The sequence below is a fragment of the Cavia porcellus genome, unplaced genomic scaffold, assembly GCF_034190915.1.
Source record: "Cavia porcellus strain 051 isolate PalLab524CR breed Dunkin Hartley unplaced genomic scaffold, mCavPor4.1 scaffold_9, whole genome shotgun sequence".
Lineage (NCBI taxonomy): Eukaryota > Metazoa > Chordata > Mammalia > Rodentia > Caviidae > Cavia > Cavia porcellus.
The window spans coordinates 41,679,103-41,698,322 of NW_026947492.1; the positions used below are offsets into that span (position 1 = coordinate 41,679,103).

General features: G+C 40.7%; 1 protein-coding gene across 15 annotated transcripts in view; it reads left to right on the plus strand.

Annotated features, from left to right (window-relative positions):
- Smco4 (single-pass membrane protein with coiled-coil domains 4) overlaps positions 1–19,220 on the plus strand; it is a 58,050-nt gene that overhangs the window by 19,229 nt on the left and 19,601 nt on the right. For 5 of the 15 annotated variants that reach the window (XM_063256250.1, XM_063256251.1, XM_063256243.1 and 2 more), the window contains exon 2: positions 18,134–18,211. The exons of 2 other annotated variants lie outside the window; for them this stretch is intronic. Coding sequence is in view for 4 of the 13 variants with exons in the window: in XM_063256241.1 (XP_063112311.1) it covers positions 4,500–4,516 (17 nt within the window). In the remaining 9 variants the exon portion in view is untranslated. Of the gene's footprint in view, positions 1–4,452; positions 4,517–4,608; positions 4,689–18,133; positions 18,212–19,220 lie in introns of those variants that run through there. 8 more of the 15 variants (XM_063256241.1, XM_063256239.1, XM_013151154.3 and 5 more) reach the window with 3 other exon arrangements.

Here is a 19,220-nt window from a genome sequence, read left to right on the forward strand (position 1 = left end):
AAGACTTTCCAAAGTCGGAAATGAGAGAGGTGGTCTTGCCCTTGATTTATAAATGAGGGAGGCAGAAAGATCCTGAGGGTTAGGAAATAACACCCCAAAATACATCCCTTAGGATTTCAAATTAAGGGCACTTGAAGAATAACAAATAAAAGGTTGAGTTTTCTGTGAAGTTCCTTTATTTTCTTGTAGACATATACTCCAAAAGGAACTTAGTTGTCATGAATCTCTTCCCCATAAGTTTACACTTAATCAGACTATTGTGGGTTACCTCCTGATCTTTAAGGGACCATTTGTTTCCTGGATCCATTTGCTCTTCCCTAAGCCAGATTTTTGCCTTCTCCATAATGAAAATGTATGTAGACCTTACAGAGTATTCCAATATTACATGGCCTTGTGCATGTAAATGCGGCTGTACACTTTTTCTCCTATTAATCTGTCTAGTGTCATTTTATTTCCTAAACTTAGCGAACCCTCAATGATAAAGGGAGAATCATCCCCACCCCCCCACCCCTGGGTATATGAGTTAAGAGGTTGGGCTGTGAAGTCCAGGAATCTGGGGTTGAATTCTGTGTCCACAGTGTCTTGGTTATGTGATGTTGGTTAACTTGCTTTATCTTTAAACTAGGTATAAAAGTGACACCCAGAAATATTGCAAAGATTGAATGTGATAGATTCAGGTGTATTTGGTAAATCATCAGTAAACATTATCTGTCACTCTTGGTTTGTGATTAAGAGAGATTAAGTGACTTATGTTGGGTCTCAGGGTACCAGCTAGAGCTGGCTCCTTCTGGAGCTCTAGTTTTGTGATAGTTGTTGATCTTGAGATGAACTTGTGGCTTGAGTTTGTGGTTTATTTCTGGCAGTGAAAGGAAGTAGATGTTGCAGCAGAACAGGTGTGTGCATACAAGATGCCCTGATTTTGTAATTTAGAGAAAACAAAGCATCATTCAGAAACAGTGAAATAGGACTATTACAGTGGAATCTGAGGATGTAAATGGCATTTCTTGGGAAAACCAGGTGTTTTTTATTTCACCAGAAAGCAGCAGTTCTTAAATTCAATGTAGCAGTGTATATACTTAAACTGGTAGTTTTTTGTCCAGCACAGTGATAATTTTAGTGGAAATGCCAAATCTGGTAAATACTGATTTCTGAAAATATCCACTGGCCTAACAAAACTGCTGTGCACTCAGAGTTAGTCACCTTAAAATATGTGTAGTTAAATGTATGACGTGTTGAAGGTGTAGGATCGTGGACAAAATCCTACATGGACTAGTTTTTGGCACTGGCCCCTAATTTTCAAGTCTGGATCTCTTTAGTTCTGTTGTCCAGATGAGAGAGAGTCATAAACTTTCTTTCCCCTCAAATTAAAATATTTTTATATCCTTAAGTATGCAGCGAACGCTCATAAACTCTTCAGCAAATGGATGCTGTTACCATCATCCTCATCTTGGAGAAGACCAGGGCTGTAGACCTGGCTTTGTTGTTGCTAACAGTTGTGTTTGGTATGCTGCTGAAGCTCTCTGCACCTCAGTATTCTCAGAGAGTTGTTTGTACACTTCAGGTGCCTTCTGGCTCTTTCCTTCCGCCCACCGTGTTGAGTGTCTTGTTCTTGTCAGGCCTGAGTGATGTGATGCTGTCTCTAAGATTGAGACCATCTTCTGATAAGGACCTTTAGCCACACTGCCCTGCCAGGTGTTTGTCTTGATAACCTTTGTTTTTCTTTCCTTGATTTCATATTCCAAGTCTGTCTGTTTTCCTAACTCTGCCAAATGACTCCTTATGCTTTGTATTTTTTTTCAAACTGGAAGTACAGGTTTTGGGTTGGAGTCCAGTTTCCTCTTGGCAGAGCCTCACACATAAGGGATGTTCCTGCAAACAAGACTGATTCCATGGCTTTGTTGTTGTTTTTTAGATGTTGTTTGTTTGCCTTTATACTCTCCAACGTAGTACCCAGCGCTCCCTACATCCAGGCTGACCTAAGAAGAGCTACTCATGAGAAAGCAGTGGCTCTGATCCACAGTAAACTCTGTTTTTGCTTTGTTTCCTTCCTGGCCTTTAATTTTAGCTTGAAATTTGAAGAGCTTACTGGAGCTAATTTCAGGGCAGTTTTTTAGCTTTCACTTTTGCAAAAAGTGGAGCTGTAGATTTAATGTCCACAGCACCCCTTTGATGTTCTAGACTTATCTTCTGGTTCTTCTGAACAATCATGCACAGTGAATGAAGTAATTGAGTTGTTTTCAACATAATGGAACACCTGCTCAGAGAATGCTGCCAACTCACCTGCATATCTGATTTGCCAGCTATCCCTGTCATGTCAGTGTCTTGCTTATACCCCAAGAGTCAGTCTTGTCATGTACAGTTAGTTTGGTGTGTTCCTCAGAGGTCTATTACCTTCTTTGCCTAAAGGCGCTGATGTATCCCTCTTTTGGTACAGTACCTTTGCATTCCCATCTTGCCCTTGTTCTCCTAGCTACTGTCACTGGTGACTGTCAGTCTCTTAAAAATGGCTGCAAGACGAGATGCAGAGAGAGATCATGTGCACTCTGGGTAGGTTACTGTGCTCACTTGCCTTACCTTGGTTTTAGACTAGGTTTCTGACTAGTTTTCTAGTCAGTCATTCTTACAGTACTACTGATTATTTAGAAATACTCTTTGAAGGTGTGGGTTTTTAAAAAGACTGCTGACATTTTTTGACATGAGGGACTTAGGTCTTTTCAAAGAGAAAAAATTCTCTTACTAAAAGTAAGGCAGAGAATCTAATCTTTCCTGATCACAGAAAGCTGTCCTTGTTTATGGCTTGTGTTTGTTTTCTCATCTGTTTTCTTTGGTTAAAGTCTCAAAGTCAGCTGTGTGTTTCTGGTGGAGCCTTTGGTAGGTATAGTTTTGTTGTTAAAAATATCCTGGAGATAACTGCAGCCCTTGTTCATTATGTGGTGGGATTGCATGTCTTAATTTTCTCTTTGTGGTATCCCTTAGCCTTTTAAAAAGGATTGTACGTTTTGTATTTCTTCTGCCCAGAAATGAAATGAGATAAAAAAGTATTTTAAAACTTTTTATTTTATTATGGTTTTATATTCTGCTTTTAGTTTTCTTTTGGCTATTCTTGGTGGAATTAGAAACTTTTAAAAATATTTTAAGGAAGCATAGTGTCTCAAAAAATTAAACACAATTATCATAGGACCCAGCAGTTCCATCCTAGGTATTCAAAAAATTGAAAACAGGGCTGCAGATCTTTGTAAAGGAATACTCATGCCACACTGGTTAAGATAGCCAATCTTAGAAACAACACAGATTTCCACCATTGGATACATCCAGCCTTAAAAAGGTATGAAGTAAAGATACATGCTACAGCATAGATAAAACTTGAAAACATTATGCTCTGAGGAGAGAAGCCAAATACAGAAGGCCTCTTATTGCATAATTCCATTCGATAAGAAATATCTCAAACAGGGGAAACTAGAGAGAGAGAAAGCAAATGGATGGTTTCCAGGGGCTGAGGGAGATGAAAATGTTTGGGACTAGATAGGGGTGATGGTTTTACAACATTGTGAATATGTAAATGATGTCTAAATATTCAAATATCACTAACTGTCTAAATTCTTGAGAGTGATTGATATATGTTATAGGGATTTCACCTTGTTTAAAAAATTTGAAGGGGAGGCTCTATATGTTCTTGCCAATTGTAGTTTTTAAAGTGATCTCATAGAACAATTGCTCTGAGACGGAACACTTCAGTGTGGGTACAGGAAGGGAGTATGGAGGTGGTTGGCAGGGGCTCAGGTCTTAGTTTTTCACTCAGCTGCCAGGGGAGATTTAGCTTGGCCCATTGCCTCTCCTCTTTCAGCTTATAAAGAGGCTTAACGTAGGTTTTCCCTCTTAGGGTTGCTGTGAGAGTCAGAAGAGATAATAGGTAAAAAGTGCTGGGCATGCTGTACGTGCTTAATAAATACTAACCTTTGTTTCAGGTCTGTGGAAGGAGAGAATGAAGTGGACTCTAGCACAATGCTAAAACAGGCAAATAAGGATTGACATCAAGCCATCTAGGTTTAGGTTAGACCTTTGAGAAAAGGATAAAAGAAATCCTGTTCTCTAAATTCCTTTTAGAAGTTACCATAACCACATGGGCCACTGAAATCTGACTGACACCAACAGAAGCAGTATTTGTAAAGCACTAAGTGCCTAGCAAATAGTGAGGGCTCTACAAATGATTGAACTGAAGATAAAACCCCAGCCCCAGTATGGCTACTTGGTGTTAGTCTGCTGTCCACTTCCCTTGCTGAGCTACCTGGTTTCCCTTGGTGTCCAGCTCATTGTGGAGCTGGTTCTGTGAATGCACTGGGCTCACAGTGAGATGTGCCTCCCTCTTGCGTTAGCTCACAGTATTTGCAGGACATTGGGCTACTGGGTTCACCTTTATAGATCTGAATTTCTGATTCCCATTTTCTTCCTCAGGAGAAAGGCCTTCGTCATCCCCAGGCCCAGGCAGAAGCAGCAGCTGCATGGAGGAGAAAGGAAAGTGAGCGCTGGGTTGAGGCTCCCATCCTTCAGCTGTAGGGCAGAAGGGCGGGTGGTGAGAGAAGTCTCCTCTGAGTCTCCTTGGTGAAGAAGTAGTTTTTACATCTCCTTAGTCAGCACACAGTTGTGGAGTAGATATCTCTAATTTTAGGAAACTACTTGGATGTAAATGGGTATGTTGATTTCTCCTTTCTAATTCTGTTTGCACTAAACATCTTTACTGCACAATTAGCACCTTATTATGTACTGATAGTTCTTTACTGCTGGTGCTTCACAGCTTAGTGGGCAAATAATGCCAACTGTGGTACAGAAAGAAGAAAGATCTTGGGCTTGGAGTCTGAAGAGCGTGGCTTAGCTGTTGTGCATTCAGGCTTTCACTTATTTCACCTACTTCATCTTGCTTTCTTCTTTTGGAACTGCCGCACCCTTCTCCTGTACTTTTCCATCCACCCTTGGGGCCTGCCAGGTGTGGGTTTTGATTCTCTCTGTTCCAGTCAGGGGTTTTTCTGAAATTTTTTTAAATAAAAGGAAGAATTTATTATGAAGACTCATGTGTCTCAAGAGAATCCCAGGCAGTAACTGCACCCATATAATAAATGGGAGGTTAAAACGAGACCTTTCCTTGCCTGTTTCTTCGGAGACACCATGGATATTCTGTTAAATAAATGCAAAGCACCTTCCATGTAGAAATTACAAAGGGAAAGTGCAGAACCAGTTTTGGGCTCCTCAGCCAGATCAAAGATACTGAAAGGGGAGTTGCAATACAGAGAGATTTGGTGGAGGACTGCTGTCTGTCCTGTTCTTTCCACCCTGCTGCCTCCCCACCACTCCATAGGTCTGGGGAGAGGGATAGAGGTGTAGGGCATTCTTTCAAGCCCGTGTCTTTGAACTGGTGAACTTGAAGCCTGAAAACCTTTTCCTCTGGGATTCTGGAGCTGGGGTCTCTGGCATGCTGCAGGATCAGAAGAGGCCACAGACAGGGAGCAGATATATTCATCTGGGAGCCCCCACTGCCCACCTGCTTTTCCTGCTGTTTCTTTTTTGCCTTAGCTAAGCAGAAGTGTTTTATTTTCTTATAACCAAGAGTCCTAAATAATAGACATTGTGACCCTCAGTGTCTCTCACAGAACTTGGTCTTACTTGTGTTTTTTCCCTTCTGTTACCTGTAATTGCCTCATGGTTACTGAGATGATTAACTGAAATAACGGACATGAAAGCTTGGGGGAATTATAACATGTGAATATGGAGGCTTACAAGATTTGTGATTTTCTACCTGAGACTAATGACTTGGTCATTAGTCTCAGGTAAGAAGCATCATTGGCTGTCTTACTGTAGATTAAACGTTCTTTCAGAAACAAATGATACTATTAGTACGTTCTATTTTCAAGAGTTACATGACTTATGTATTTGTAGGAAATGAATGAATGGCCCTTGATAAATTATAGCCTTTCCAAGCTTAAAAAAGACTTTCCTGAGTTGAGCCTTAATTATATCCTGGGAAGCAAAAAATGCTGCCTCACTCATGTCAGGCGGGCAGTGCTTCATAACTCTTTGGCAGGGACAGTGGTGGTAGAATTTTAGAGTAATTGCACATGTATCTAGCTTTGGATTTGGGCGTTGGTGTTGCCACTCATTAAACCATGCTGTCTTATTGGTTGTCATCTTGTCTTTTGCACAGTGGGAATGATCAAGATTACAGGAGACTGAGGATTACAGGTTGTTAGCTGGTATGGAGTAGATGCTGAACAGATGCCACTTTTACTGTAAACACAGTAGCTTTAGAAACAGTTGCAGCTAAAGGGTGTGCGTTCAAAATTAGGAATTTGATGGTTAATGGCAATATCAATAACTCAGTATAAAAGTGAATTAACAAACTATTAGGTGCCTCCTTGGAAAGGGGTGAGGGTGGGGTGGATAAGCTTGTATGTATAGCCATTCTTGTCTGCTGGGGAAATAAATCATGACATATGGAAAAGTGAGACAATGTAAGGCAGCTGGCCTTTGGAAGATGGGAGAAAATTGGGAACAGAGAGGCTTCCTGGAGAAGCATAGGCTGATGGAAAATGTAACGAGGGAAGAGATGTCAAGAATAAACATATAGGGTGATTTAAATAGCTTATCTGTACACACTTACGGCTTCATTTTTCCTGATTCTGTCCACACCTGCAAAGTATTTCTGGCCAATGATGAAGATCCATGCCCAGTGCATATTCTAAAGCTTAACATTTTCACCATGAACCATTGGCTTTTTGTCAACTTATATCTAAAAGTGATCAGAATTTTCCTAGAAAATTCTGCTCTTCCCATTTGCATTACTTTGTGGTAATTTTCTGCACTGGAGAAAGCCTACTTGGGAGTTTTAATCCTTTTGAGTCATGCAGCAGGTGTTTACTGAGGTCCTACTACAGGTGGGGTACAGGCAGTGGGTTAGGGAGGCCTGGAGACTAGAAAGATTTGAGTGAGAGTGGTTCCTGCCCTGAAGCAGTTTGGTTAGTAGAGAAACAGATGGGCAAATGGACTCTTAATTAAATGTGATTAGTGCTTTATGTTGGTCGGATAAAGAAAGACATTTGGCGGGTCCCCAAATCCCCAAGTCCTCCACCAGCCACTTGCTATGTTCAGTTTAAAAAGACTTCCTGCCTTCCCAGCAGTCTGGACAAGTACATTCTTTATTAGTAACTACAGTTGGGACATGAAATCTCTCTGTATGGTGTCCTGCTTGGAAACATGTTGAAGTGAAGGTTCCTTTGTTATCTCTTCCCAAATCCTCCTCTAAGGAGAAAGTCCAGATTTCCTCTCCTTCCATGTACTAAAACCTACTCCTCCTTTGAGATCCCCTTCTCAAAAATAGCAGTGTAGTCAGCCCAGAAGCTTGAGAACATCTTAGATATTTTTCTTTTTCTTCACCTCCAGCTCTCCTTTTTGCAGCATTGGGGAGTGAACCCAGGGCCTTTGCACTAAGCATCGTTCTCAGCCCTTTGTATTTTTTTTTGTTTTAAGATGGTCTTATTAAGTTACTAAACTGCTGGGCTTGAACTCATAGTCCTACTGCCTCAGCTTCCCAGAGTGCTGGGATTACAGATGTGAGCTACCATGCCCTTCTCAGTTTTATCCAGGTATTTACCAAGTTCTATTTACTTGGACTTGAATGATGGTATTAACTACCCTCTACTTTTCTGTCCTTTTCCATCATCCAAGTTCTCATCGTCAACACTAGGTCATGATGCTTGTTATTGGATTCTAAAATTAATCCAGAGGGTCTTTTCTAGCATTTCAAAAATTACAGAAAAAGTAGAATGCAAAATGTAACATGTACTACATATTGAGGCTTTTACTTGTATATAATAACAGTTTTATAAAAATGGGTAACATTGCTAAGGGATTTATATATATTGAGTTCTTTATCCTCCATAATTTATATAGTTGGTGCCATTTTACTAGCACTATTTGCAGTTAAGGAAACTGAGACTCCGGCAGTTGGAGGAGATGGCCCAGGATCTCAGTAGTGCCAGAGTTCCCATTCAGACTGCTGCCTAGCCTCAGAGGCCATGTGAGTGTAGGTGTGCACATGAATTGATTGGTTTGTGAAGTAGAGTGTCCTACAGTCCTTGCAGGTTGTGGATAAAAAAAGTACAGACTGTTTACAGAACTCTGCTTTTATTTCCTACCTTCCAGGCCTCCTTACTGCAGCCACAGTAACCTTCTAAAATGCAAATCAAATGATGCCTTTCTGCAAGGAGATCTTTGAAGATCTCTTAATGTTAGAAGAGGTAAAAATCTGTGTGGTCAGAAGGCCCCATGTAATCTGGTTTCTGCTTGCCTCTCTACTCTTTTTTCTACCCCATTGGCCTTTTAGCTTCTAGGCTTTTTTTTTTACACAAGGGAAATGGCAATTATGTAGTTCAGCCTGGCTTTGAAAGACATCATGCAATTTACAGTGGCCATAAAGTTTCCTGCTGGGTGTAGTATTGTAATTTCAGCTGCTTAGGAGGGTGAAAAAGGAGGACTACAAGTTCGAGGCCAGCCCATGCAATTTAGCTTGACTGTTTCAAAATAAAAAGGGCTAAGGTTGCATCTCAGTGCTACAGAGCTTGTTTAGCTCTCCTCAATTTTCCTGTTCCTTTAATGTCTCTCTGAGGTTGGAAATACAACTTCAAAGCTCCTGGGGACATCATCTGGCATATCAGTGAATACTTATGTTCCATTATTGATGGAAAGTGAGGAAAGGGAAGAGTCTTATTTTTGACTAAATTGATATTCCTATCAAAATGTTTCTTATCCTGTCCTTCCTGTCCAGCCTTCTTAAAAAGTATCTCATTAATTGGTCCTCTTTATTTCTGTGAGTCAATCACAGTGTTTTGAATATTTTTCTTTGTTTTTATTTTTTAATTTGGCTCTAACTGGATGCAGAGTGGCAGGCTCTCAGTCCCTATCGGCTGGAAATGTGGTCTAGTAAGAGTCCTGGCCCTCAGGTCCTGAGAGCAGTTTAGCTGTGAGACAGCTTCCTGGCTGATAAAATGAGAGTGGTAACAGTGCACAAGCCTACATCTGGGTTGATTGTGCTAGTCAGGAGAGTGAAATTTGCTATGAAAGATACCTGGCATAGTGGTGTTGGCTCTCAGAATATGGTTGTTTTTAATGTTTTTTTCCTGGAGCTCTTTGTGCTTGACAGTGTGCTTTTGTGATGCGTGCTGCAAGTCCTTAAGCCAGTCAGAGGGAGTTTTCATTACCCAGTGTTTGTAGCCCCAAGCCAGAGCCTTTCAAATTCTTTTCCCCTGGTCAAATATTGGTGATTTTTAGGGCATGTTTAGGACTGGGGTGAATGTACTAAGAATTATAGATTCTGCTTTGGCAAAAGTAATGGCCACAGTGACAATAAGGTAAGAGATTAGGGTGTGGCAAACCAGATGAACAAGAGGGTGTGACCTGTGAATCATGGAGATCCAGGAAATGCCAAGAAAACAATTCCAAAGGCCTGCACTGTACTGTTTTCAGCAGATTTTGGATAGGATGGGCTAGATCTGATTCACCCTGCGGAGTGGAGGATACAAAAGAAGGCTGCCATTTCCCTTGTGGCCACAGGGCTCTATCAGGGCGGTCAGCTCTAACTCTGTAGGGAGTACTTCTTTTTCTACTTTTAAAACTGACCCACTCTCTGCAGAGCCTGTTTCTTTTCCTACATTTAATAAGTGTAAAAGCTCTCTATCTTTTGTACTTCTTTTGACCAGTTCTTTGGCTCAGGATAGAAAGAACTTAGAAAACACCTGAGAAGTAATACAGGTAGGTAGGTTACTTAGAAATATCATAGGCAGTCAGCCGGCTGTGCCCTCCAGAGGTCAGAGCAGAAGGCAGCTGTGCTGAAGGTGCATTCATTGAAGGCCAGGCCTCAGGACAGAGGAATGACTGCACCCATATACTTGCCTTCGGGAAGAACAGCAGGGGCGTCAGTCACCTTGAAGGCCAAAACCTTAGGCCTTCTAGGGAAATCCTTGTCCTTCCCCGTGCACTTGCTAAGTAATTTGCATCTCCATTTAATCAATGTTATTTAAGCAACATTACTCCTACTCTTCCTGGTTGACCATAGTTTTGTCCCACCTCACACCAACCTTATGATTTTCCATTAGATCACTATTACCTAAGTCACTACACTTGTAATCTTATGAGCTAACTATAGTTTTATCTTGCCTTACACCCACCTTACCTCTAGGTTTCACTTTATAAAATGCCTTGAGAAGCTGATTCCTTGGGCTACCCACTTGGGACTCCTTCTGTCCCTCTTGGACAAAAGCTTTCTTTCTCTCAATAAATATTTCCTCCTCTTAACTTCTATTCCTAGGATTCATTCTTTCATTTTAGAGAACACGAACTCGACATATCAGGCATCTTACAGGATTGGAGTCATATTTCTTACATTATTTGAGTTATTTGGAGATCCTTTATTACTCCTATATCATATATCAAAAAGAGACCCCAACCTGGTAACAGTAATCATTTTGGTTTTTATTTGTTCAGTGCTTTGCCTTATATCAGACCTGCAGTCACAGAAGCCATAATGCCATACCTCTGATCCCACCAACCTCAAAGTAAATGGTGGGCCCTCCTTTTGCAGAAGAGGAATGTGAGGCTCCGTGGGTTTGAGAAAGTCGTCAGATAGTTGTCTTTTGTGCATTCCATATGTTCCCTGTTTCTGATGGTGTACTCAGACTTTTTCTGGGTGAGATACTTGCTCAGGAGGTCTGCCTGTCCAGACTTCGGTGCAGTCTCCTTTGCTGTGGAAGTGTTTCTATTCCCTCTTTTCCATCTTTAGTGGTGAGTTGTGTGTTGATTGGCTAGAGTCCAGGCTCTGGAAATAGGAACTGATTTCCTTTCTTTTCTACTTTTTACTTCTAAATGCTTCTGTTTGTCTTCTCTGGGCTGCATTCATTTTCCCTCTTTACTGCTCTGGGTCGCATTCATTTTGGCTCTTTACTACTGCTGTTTATTGCTCTTTGCTGGCTCCTTTATTTTTATTTTCCAGACTTGCCTGAAATGCATCTTGATTTTGGCATCTTTAGTTGTTTAAAGAGTTGCACTTTGTTACTGATGATTTCCCGCATTTTGCAGAATTTTATTGGGTAAGTCTATTTTGCAAGACTCTACTTTCTTTCTTTTTTTCCATCATTACACTTTCATATTTTCCTGTTTCTGCTCCTTTGTAGGAATTTGTATTTCACTTTTTTTTTTTTTGAGGTTATAATAATGGGCCTTCAGTGCCCTACAGCTTGACCTCCTATATACTAACTCATTTTTAGAGTCATTTGTTCATGAAGCAGAGAGCTCTTTTATGGTATCCTTGCACTTTCTAAAAGGCAGATCTGTCCAGAGCATCGTGGTGGTTAGTACCCTTTCTTGGCTTTTGTGACATCAGCCCTGAACACCCCAACACAGTGTGAAAGACTGAGGGTATCTCTCCCTCCTGCTTCCTTGCCTTACCTCGCCCTCCCTCCCCTACTATGCTAGGCTGGTGCTTCTTAGCCTTTGGTTTTATGGCTTCTTTATCTAAGTCTTAAAAATTGATGAGATTTCCCCAAAGGGCTTTCATTTATATAGATTATATCTAGCAATATTTATTAGACATTGAGATAAAAAAGATTGAAGTATTTATTAAATTATATAAGAGTAATATACCTACTATATAACTTAAGCAGCATTTTGATGAAAAATAGCTATTTTTAAAACATATTTAGTAAGAGTGGCATTGTCTTAAACACTTCTAATGTCTGCCTTAATAGAAGGCAGCTGAGTTCTCCTAGGTGCTTCTGTGTTTGTTCTGTTGCAGTATGTTGTGTTGGATGCATCATATGCAGAAAATCCAGTCTTACACAGATGAGAGGGTAGAATATTTAAATACCCATTTCAGTTAATTGGGGATAGTCTTTGAAACTATATTAGAATGTGTCACAAGTAGTTTCTCAAAGTTTTGCTGCAGTATGAAGTCTGAAACCATACTTACAAACTTTTCATTCGCTGGTACATTGAAGTTTACTGGTCTGTCTTGGTCTTTGAAGGAATTTTTGTGCATGATTTTGTCATAGCATGTCATTTTTTGGACTATTAAAATATACTTAATATCAAATTTTGGAAAAGATAAAATACCCTATTTACTTACGTTACTTCCATTCTCACTTAAATGCCTTCAGGTATTGGGGTGCTCTGGAGCTCACACTGATGAATACGAGTTTTCCAACTCTTTTTTTTTTTTTTCTTTGTCTTTGAAGGAGGGTCTCACTGTGGAGTTCAAGCTGGCCTTGAACTTGCAGCAGTCTTCTTGCTTCAGCCTCCTGAATTCTGGAATTATAGGTATTTGTCTCCACATCCCGCTCCAATGTTTTACTTTTTGCTTGAAGGTTAACATTTCACCTTTGGCAACAGATGCCTGTTTCCTTGAAATAGCAGGAATACTTTGTTCATTTTTAAGAAAGTATTTAATGCTTGCTTTAGCAACGCATGTACTAGAAAGTATTTATAAATATCCAAATTTGAATAACTATACTTTCTCTGTCAGTCATTCTTCCGAGTAAGCATGGTGTACTTGAAGAGCAGTGGCCAGTGCAGCCTGTAGCCGAGTCACCTGAGTGCCCTTTCTTCCCAGAGCCTGCAGCAGTCGTGCTTGATGAGTCCTTGGCATTTGTCAGGGAATACTGTGAAAATGAGTACTTGTGAGTTGATAGTTGATGAAACTAATAAATATTACTGCTTCATTGAAGACATTCTTAGGTAAAATTGACCCCCTGCAAAAAAAAAAAAAAAAAAAAACAACTGTATGTGGCAATGGAAACTATAGTGAGTACTAACACAGTCAGATTAGTACTCCCTGTAGTAGTCCACAGTAATTAGTACCAGTACTGTCAGCCACTTCTTTGATTTGGATTGTAGCACTGACAGTTTTGTTGCTCTTGCTTTTGTATTATCAGTGCAAATCTCAACACAGCGAAGAGCTCTTGATCTTGTAGGGGCCTCTGAAAGTGTCCTGGACCATTCTGAAAACTACTGGATGAGACCAGCTGCTTGTTCATCTGGCATACCGGATTCTTGTTTCCCGTGTCTTGGGTTCATGCCCTTTTGTCTACAGCACCCATCTCCACCACCACCTCTCTGTTCCCGTGTTTATGAACATAGTGGATATATGTATATAGTGTGTGTGTGCATATGCACACACATCTATGATATATATGTATGTTATGTGTGTATATGTACATGTATGTGTCTGTGTGTGGTAGTGGTACTGAGAATCAAACCTGAGAGGTACTTCAGCGCTGAACTACATCCCAAGCCCTTTTTTATTTTTAAACAAGATCTTGCTGAATTGCCCAGCTTGTCCTTGAACTTGCAATTCTCCTGATTCAACCTTTTCAGTAACGGGGATTAAAGGCATGGGCTACCACACCTGGGTATCTGTGTATATTTATGTGTGTATCACTTCAGCTGATATTAGTTATGTCCGTGCATTGTTCTCTTCTGATACACTGTGAGCCAGATTTCATGTTTATTTTGATAGGAGGAACACCAAGTATGCCTGGCATGGCCAATCATTCTTGTTCATTGTTAACTGTCTGTATCATCAACAACAATTTAAGAACTTAATATGTATTTTTTTGAACAGATAAAGAGCCTGAGTGTGTATGCCCGCAATTTCCTTATAATATTGGTTATCTGTGACATCAGCAGGTATTAAAACATCAAAGGATATGAATGTTCAAGCAGGTTTTTAGTTGAAGGATTTCCTAGAGTCTTTTTGTTTTCTCCCCAGGATGGGGGATTGAACCCAAGGCCTCCGCTGAGCTACAGTCCCATCTCTTGTCTTATTTGTTCAGACAGGCTGTTGCTAATATGTCCAGGCTGGGCTTGAGCTCAGTCCTCCTCCGGAGCACATCAGCCTCCGAGAGAGCTGTGATTGCAGGTGTGTGCCACCGCACCCTGCTCTAGATTCTTCATTGTATAATGTAGGAGGCTATAGATTGTAACATCTCCCAGCTTTCCTCTGCACTTTTGCTTTGCTTTGCTCTTTTCTTCCTCCCTCCCCTCCCTTCCTTCCTTCCTTCTTTTCTTCTTTCCTTTCTGTTTTTTTTGCTACCAGGAACTTTCATGGCTTTACTCACATGGTTAGGATCGTCACAATTTTCTCCATTTGATGTTTCTGTTTTAACATTTGAGGAAATTACTTATGTTCGTTCTTTCACAAATTATACCTCAGATATTTGATGAATATCTCTTAAGGTTAGATACTGCTAGGTGTGAGAATAAAATGACAAGTAGAAAGAAATACCTGGAAATGTCAGTATTCTCTTTCTATGTTAAGTGGGAGATGTAGCACCAGCATTTATCAACTAATCACTAGAATTAGGAGTTCCAAAAGGTTTGTAGGAAAGTAAAGAATGCTAAATCATTGATGTTTTGGTTGGCCTGTGTAGATCATCCTCTTCAGTACTGCTGCTGGCATTCCTATGGTGCAAATGGCTGATGCTAAAGATGTCAGTCATTTGCCTGCTTGCATCATACTAGAGTGTAGCATGTTGAAGATAGCTTTTAAAATGTGAGATAGCCTCCACTTAGCACCTAGCACGTAGAAGGTACTGTATCTATTTATGGACAAATAAAGAGTATGTAAATGTGCTTAGAAAGACCTAGGACTTGAGGATATACCCTATACTACTGTGGTTTCATCACCTAGCACCCCAACTCATTGTGCTGTCCTGGGTGGTCTCAGCCTACCTGATGGCATGCATTTTGTGTTCATCTGCTCTTCCCTTTCCTTCTATGCAAAGCAAGATGCAAAACAAAAAAAACCGTCCTATTATCTCTTTTGGTCTAAGGCTGCCCACACAGTAGGGAAAATGTTACACTATTTATATGAACATGTTTAATCAAGGGATGTGATGTTAATATCATAAATTTGATCTTTAGTCTTTCAACCTGTGACTGCCTAGATGGATGATCATAGAGGAGTTTTGGAACAGAATACCTTTGGAGTCAAGACTTCTGTAAGAAAATTAGGCTGTTTAATTTGATATTTCATTCTATAAAGTCATCTACAGAGAAATCCAGCATTTACATGTTTATTAACTCTTGCTTTTGCTTCTTGATGTGTGGCTGTGGACTTTTCGGCTGGATAAGCTCTAGGAAGTATAAAAATCTCCTGCTGCCCTTGCCTGTGTATGGATACATATGGAGGAAAACATTTACCATCTCAGGTTATCTTCTTGCAGAAGCCTGAAACTTCTTCAGCCACATCATGCTTCTGTCAAGAGTCTGAAAACTAACAGGCTTTCAAGACACCAAGGGTTGAGTTGGAGTCACTTTAAAGAATGGCATGCATCTGGGTTGCTGTTTTTATTCAAGTGTTGTTCTGAGATTGAATTAAGACAATTATCGGGGAGTTTTGGCTCTCTTGATTTCATCTTTGTGATTCAGTTAGAGTTGTAGCAAATCATGAATTGCTAATTTTTAAACTTTTCCTTGTAAAAAATAATTCACACTAATTATAGAAATTTGGAAAAATATCAAAAGGCATAATGCTGAAAATTACCCATAATTCTACTACTCAGAAATAATCACTGCAAACATTTTGTTCTATTTGCAAGTTCTTTATACATAATTAAGATCATTGTGTATAAATTTTGACTCCACTTTTTTCATTTAACTTATGGATACTTTCTCCTACATTGAAAGCAGCATAGTACAGGGGCTTAGATGAGTTCCCTATAGCTGCTGTAACAAATTTCTGTGGGCTAAGCTTAACCACTTCCCAGTACAATTTTTTAAATACAGGATGATAAAAAATTGCATATTCATTCATTAATTTTTATAAGATAACAGGAAATACATGTATCACAATTTTACCAAACTTACCCACATAAGAATTAACTGCTTGAAATGACATCTGCCGGCACACTTGGGATAGTCAGTACATAAATAAACGCCTTGCCTAAGTGAAGCTTGAGTCACTGCCTAAGTAACTGCTAAGTGGCTAACGCAACAGAAATTTATTCCATCACAAACCTAGAGGCCAGAAGTCTAAAAGCAAAAGTGCGGGTCTGAGTGTGTTCTCCAGTATATAGAGGCTCCAGGAGAGAATTTGTTCTGTCCTTTCCCAGATCATGGTAGCTTTTGACCCTCCTAAGCACAAGCACACCATTCCATTTTTTTCTTCTTTGTGCATATTACTTTCTTGTGTGTATGGCCCCACCAGGATAATTAAGGCTGTCTCTCCATTTCAAGCATATTAATTTAGCTGGGTAGCCATATCATATTGCTAGAAAAGCTTCTAAGGGCTTACCCTTAATTTTTGTCCTTGTCGTGAACTGCCAGCATGGAGTTGGTATAAATTCCACTGCTTTGGGACCACTCTTTTGATTCTACCAGTTTAGTTTCCCTTCTTTGTTTTGTGGCTGAGGAAACTGAGGCCCAGAGAAAGACAGTAGTATGCTGGGATTGGTGCAGCAGGTGTGTCTCCTACTGGGAATGAACAGGCAGAGCTGGATCTGGAGTGAGCAGACAACTGAGCTGCCGTTGGGCTTCTTCTGCAGGCCAGCTGGTCTCCCCGACACTGTTCTCTACTCTGCTAAGTAAAAGCTGAAGCTCCAGCCAGCCCCTGGAGCATCAAACTGCTCAGGATGCCCAGAGACAGGGCAAATTTGTAGAGCCTTTCTTCCAGAGAATGAACCAACACAGCAGCCAAAGTCTCCAGCAAGGGCGGACATCCCTGGCAGCTTACTATCAACTTAACTTTCATCACTCTGCTTCAGTCTTTGTGGTTTGGGTCAGATCTCTCCAGAGCCCAATTTTAACTACCTGTATTTTGTGAATAATAATTAATTATCTCTTAGGGCCTAGGATTTGATTATCTGTAGTCATTTTGACTCATACACTGCTCAGTAAGTTCTGTGCTTCTTAGCTTGGTATTTATCACTTGAAAACTCTCATCTTCCCAGCCCTGCCTCCTGGCACTCTCTTCCAACTACCTTAACCTCTGAGCTGCACCAGAATCACTCCTTCCTAGCAGAGGGGCTGGAGGAGGTTAGGTTTTTGAAACCCTGCTGTAAGTGAGTTCATGATTGACCAACCCAAGAACTAATGGGAAAATACAATGAGGTGGTAGATGTTGGCCATACATCTGAGTGTGGGAGAGTGTTTATCTTTTCTAAAATAGAGCATAGAAACAGTATAGCTGATACCAATTGCCAGTGTGTGGCTAAGTCATCCAGCCCCGTTAAGCCACAAGATGACTCTGGTCATGCAGACAAACCCAGCAAGAACAGAAGAAAAATGGCCCAACCAAACAAGGTAGCACAACTGCCATACTAAACCAGGGGTAAGTGAACTGTTAGTTTTTAAGACAGTAAAACAAAGAAAGCAAAGACAGCACAGTAAGCCAAGACTTATCTTTGTATTACTGTACTTCTTACTTTAGTAATGATAGGCTTTATACCTTACTTATTCTTGCTTTCTGTAGACTTCAGAGTCTCCTTGATATTGTCAATGAAATTCTTTGCTTTGTTGCAGACAATCTTCACATTATGAACCTTCTCCCCACTCTGGGATCTGAGTCTCCATGTTAATATTGAATACCACTGGGGTCTTAATGAATTAATTTGTTGAGTTTTCACTCTGACTCTCATACACTCTCTCTTTTTCTTGGATGTTATAGAACAGTAGTTCAGAGGCCCACAGCACATTCATGTTTTATTCTTCCCAAGGTTTGATTTCAGAAATCTATTCCTTCACTACTAGAGCCAACCCTTGATCTTTCATTTTTAATCCATGATTGTTGGTTGTAGGAAATGGAAATGCTTTCATGTCAGTTTAAAATCACAGGAATACAGGGAGCAGCACTTGCTTAGCCAGCTGAGACAGGTGTGGGAAGGCCTGCTGCCTCGGGGCTGCATGGCAGCTGTGTTGCTCTGTGTCTGGGCCTGGGTGGCCGACTGTGCTGACCCGTGCTCTTCCCCCACCAGGCAGGTGGGGAAGGGAGCCACATGATGTTCTCTCAGTGTTTGCAGGGCTCCCAAAAAAGGGGTATGTAGAAGGTAGCCCCCTTCACCAGGTATCTATTATACCTCTTCTTCTAATTTCTCAACAGGAATAACTCCAGTCACCCTTATTGGAAATAAATTTGCTGAAATTGTTGAAACTGCAGTTCTTGAATTTGAAGAAAAAGGTAAAAATTCTCTAATAAGAATAACTCATCTTTGGGGAAGGGTTACGTACTGTCCCTGTTATGCTTCAGTCGTGTTCAGTAATATGTGATATTTTACTCTCTGCCCGGCCAGGGCCAGGTTTTCCTGTTCATTCCCTGAGGCCTTTATCAAATGCCTGCCCAACTTGCTCCTGTCCCCAGCTGAGGCTGGTGTTCAGTGAGGTTTGCATAAAGAGGGGTTGGCAGGTGGTACAGGTCTCCGTGATTGTGGCCTCTCTAGAACCTGTCCTTTCTCCATATGAGTAGCCAGACCACTTCAGGCAGTGAAGAAGTGCATCTTTATCTAGCTCTCTGGCACCAGCCTTTTGCTACAAATGAAGTAGTCAGTAGGTCGCCTTTCTCCATGTTTATGTAATTGGCAGGTATCCCTAGGAAGTCCTTTACTCATTTCATTAGTTTTCTTGGTCACCATCCTCTTGGAACCCTTGCCCCAGCCCTTCCCAACCAACAGTAACCCAGCTGTTTGTTATATGTGTAGAGTTTTTTTTTTTTTTTTTTTTAATCTTTTGCCGGATACTAATGCACATGGTCACCAGATTTCCTTTTCCCACCAATCCAGCAGGGCTGGCCCAAGTGATAACTTCTCATTTTCACAAACAAGCTGAGATGTTGAGAGTTTGCTTAAGGTCACTACTGGTGTGAACTGAATTTTTTTTCCTTCCATTTACCAACATGGTTCTTGTTTTTGGAATCTGTGGCGAACTGCTGGTGCCCCAAACCTGGGCACACTGTCCCTTACTGGTTTTCTTGTTCCTTTCAGGAAAGAGGCCTTGACCTTCTTTGGAGACATGCAATTTGATCCTGATGTCTCCCATCTCCAGCCAGGCAATTTTCTTGTAAAAGCAGGTGTCTCCTGCCTGAGACCTTCAGGCCAGGTTTGAAAGACACCCTCCTTCCCACTTAGGACTCTCTTAAATATAGATTCAATTATTTTACTTAGTGCTGAACTGTCTTATTCTGTGAGTAAACT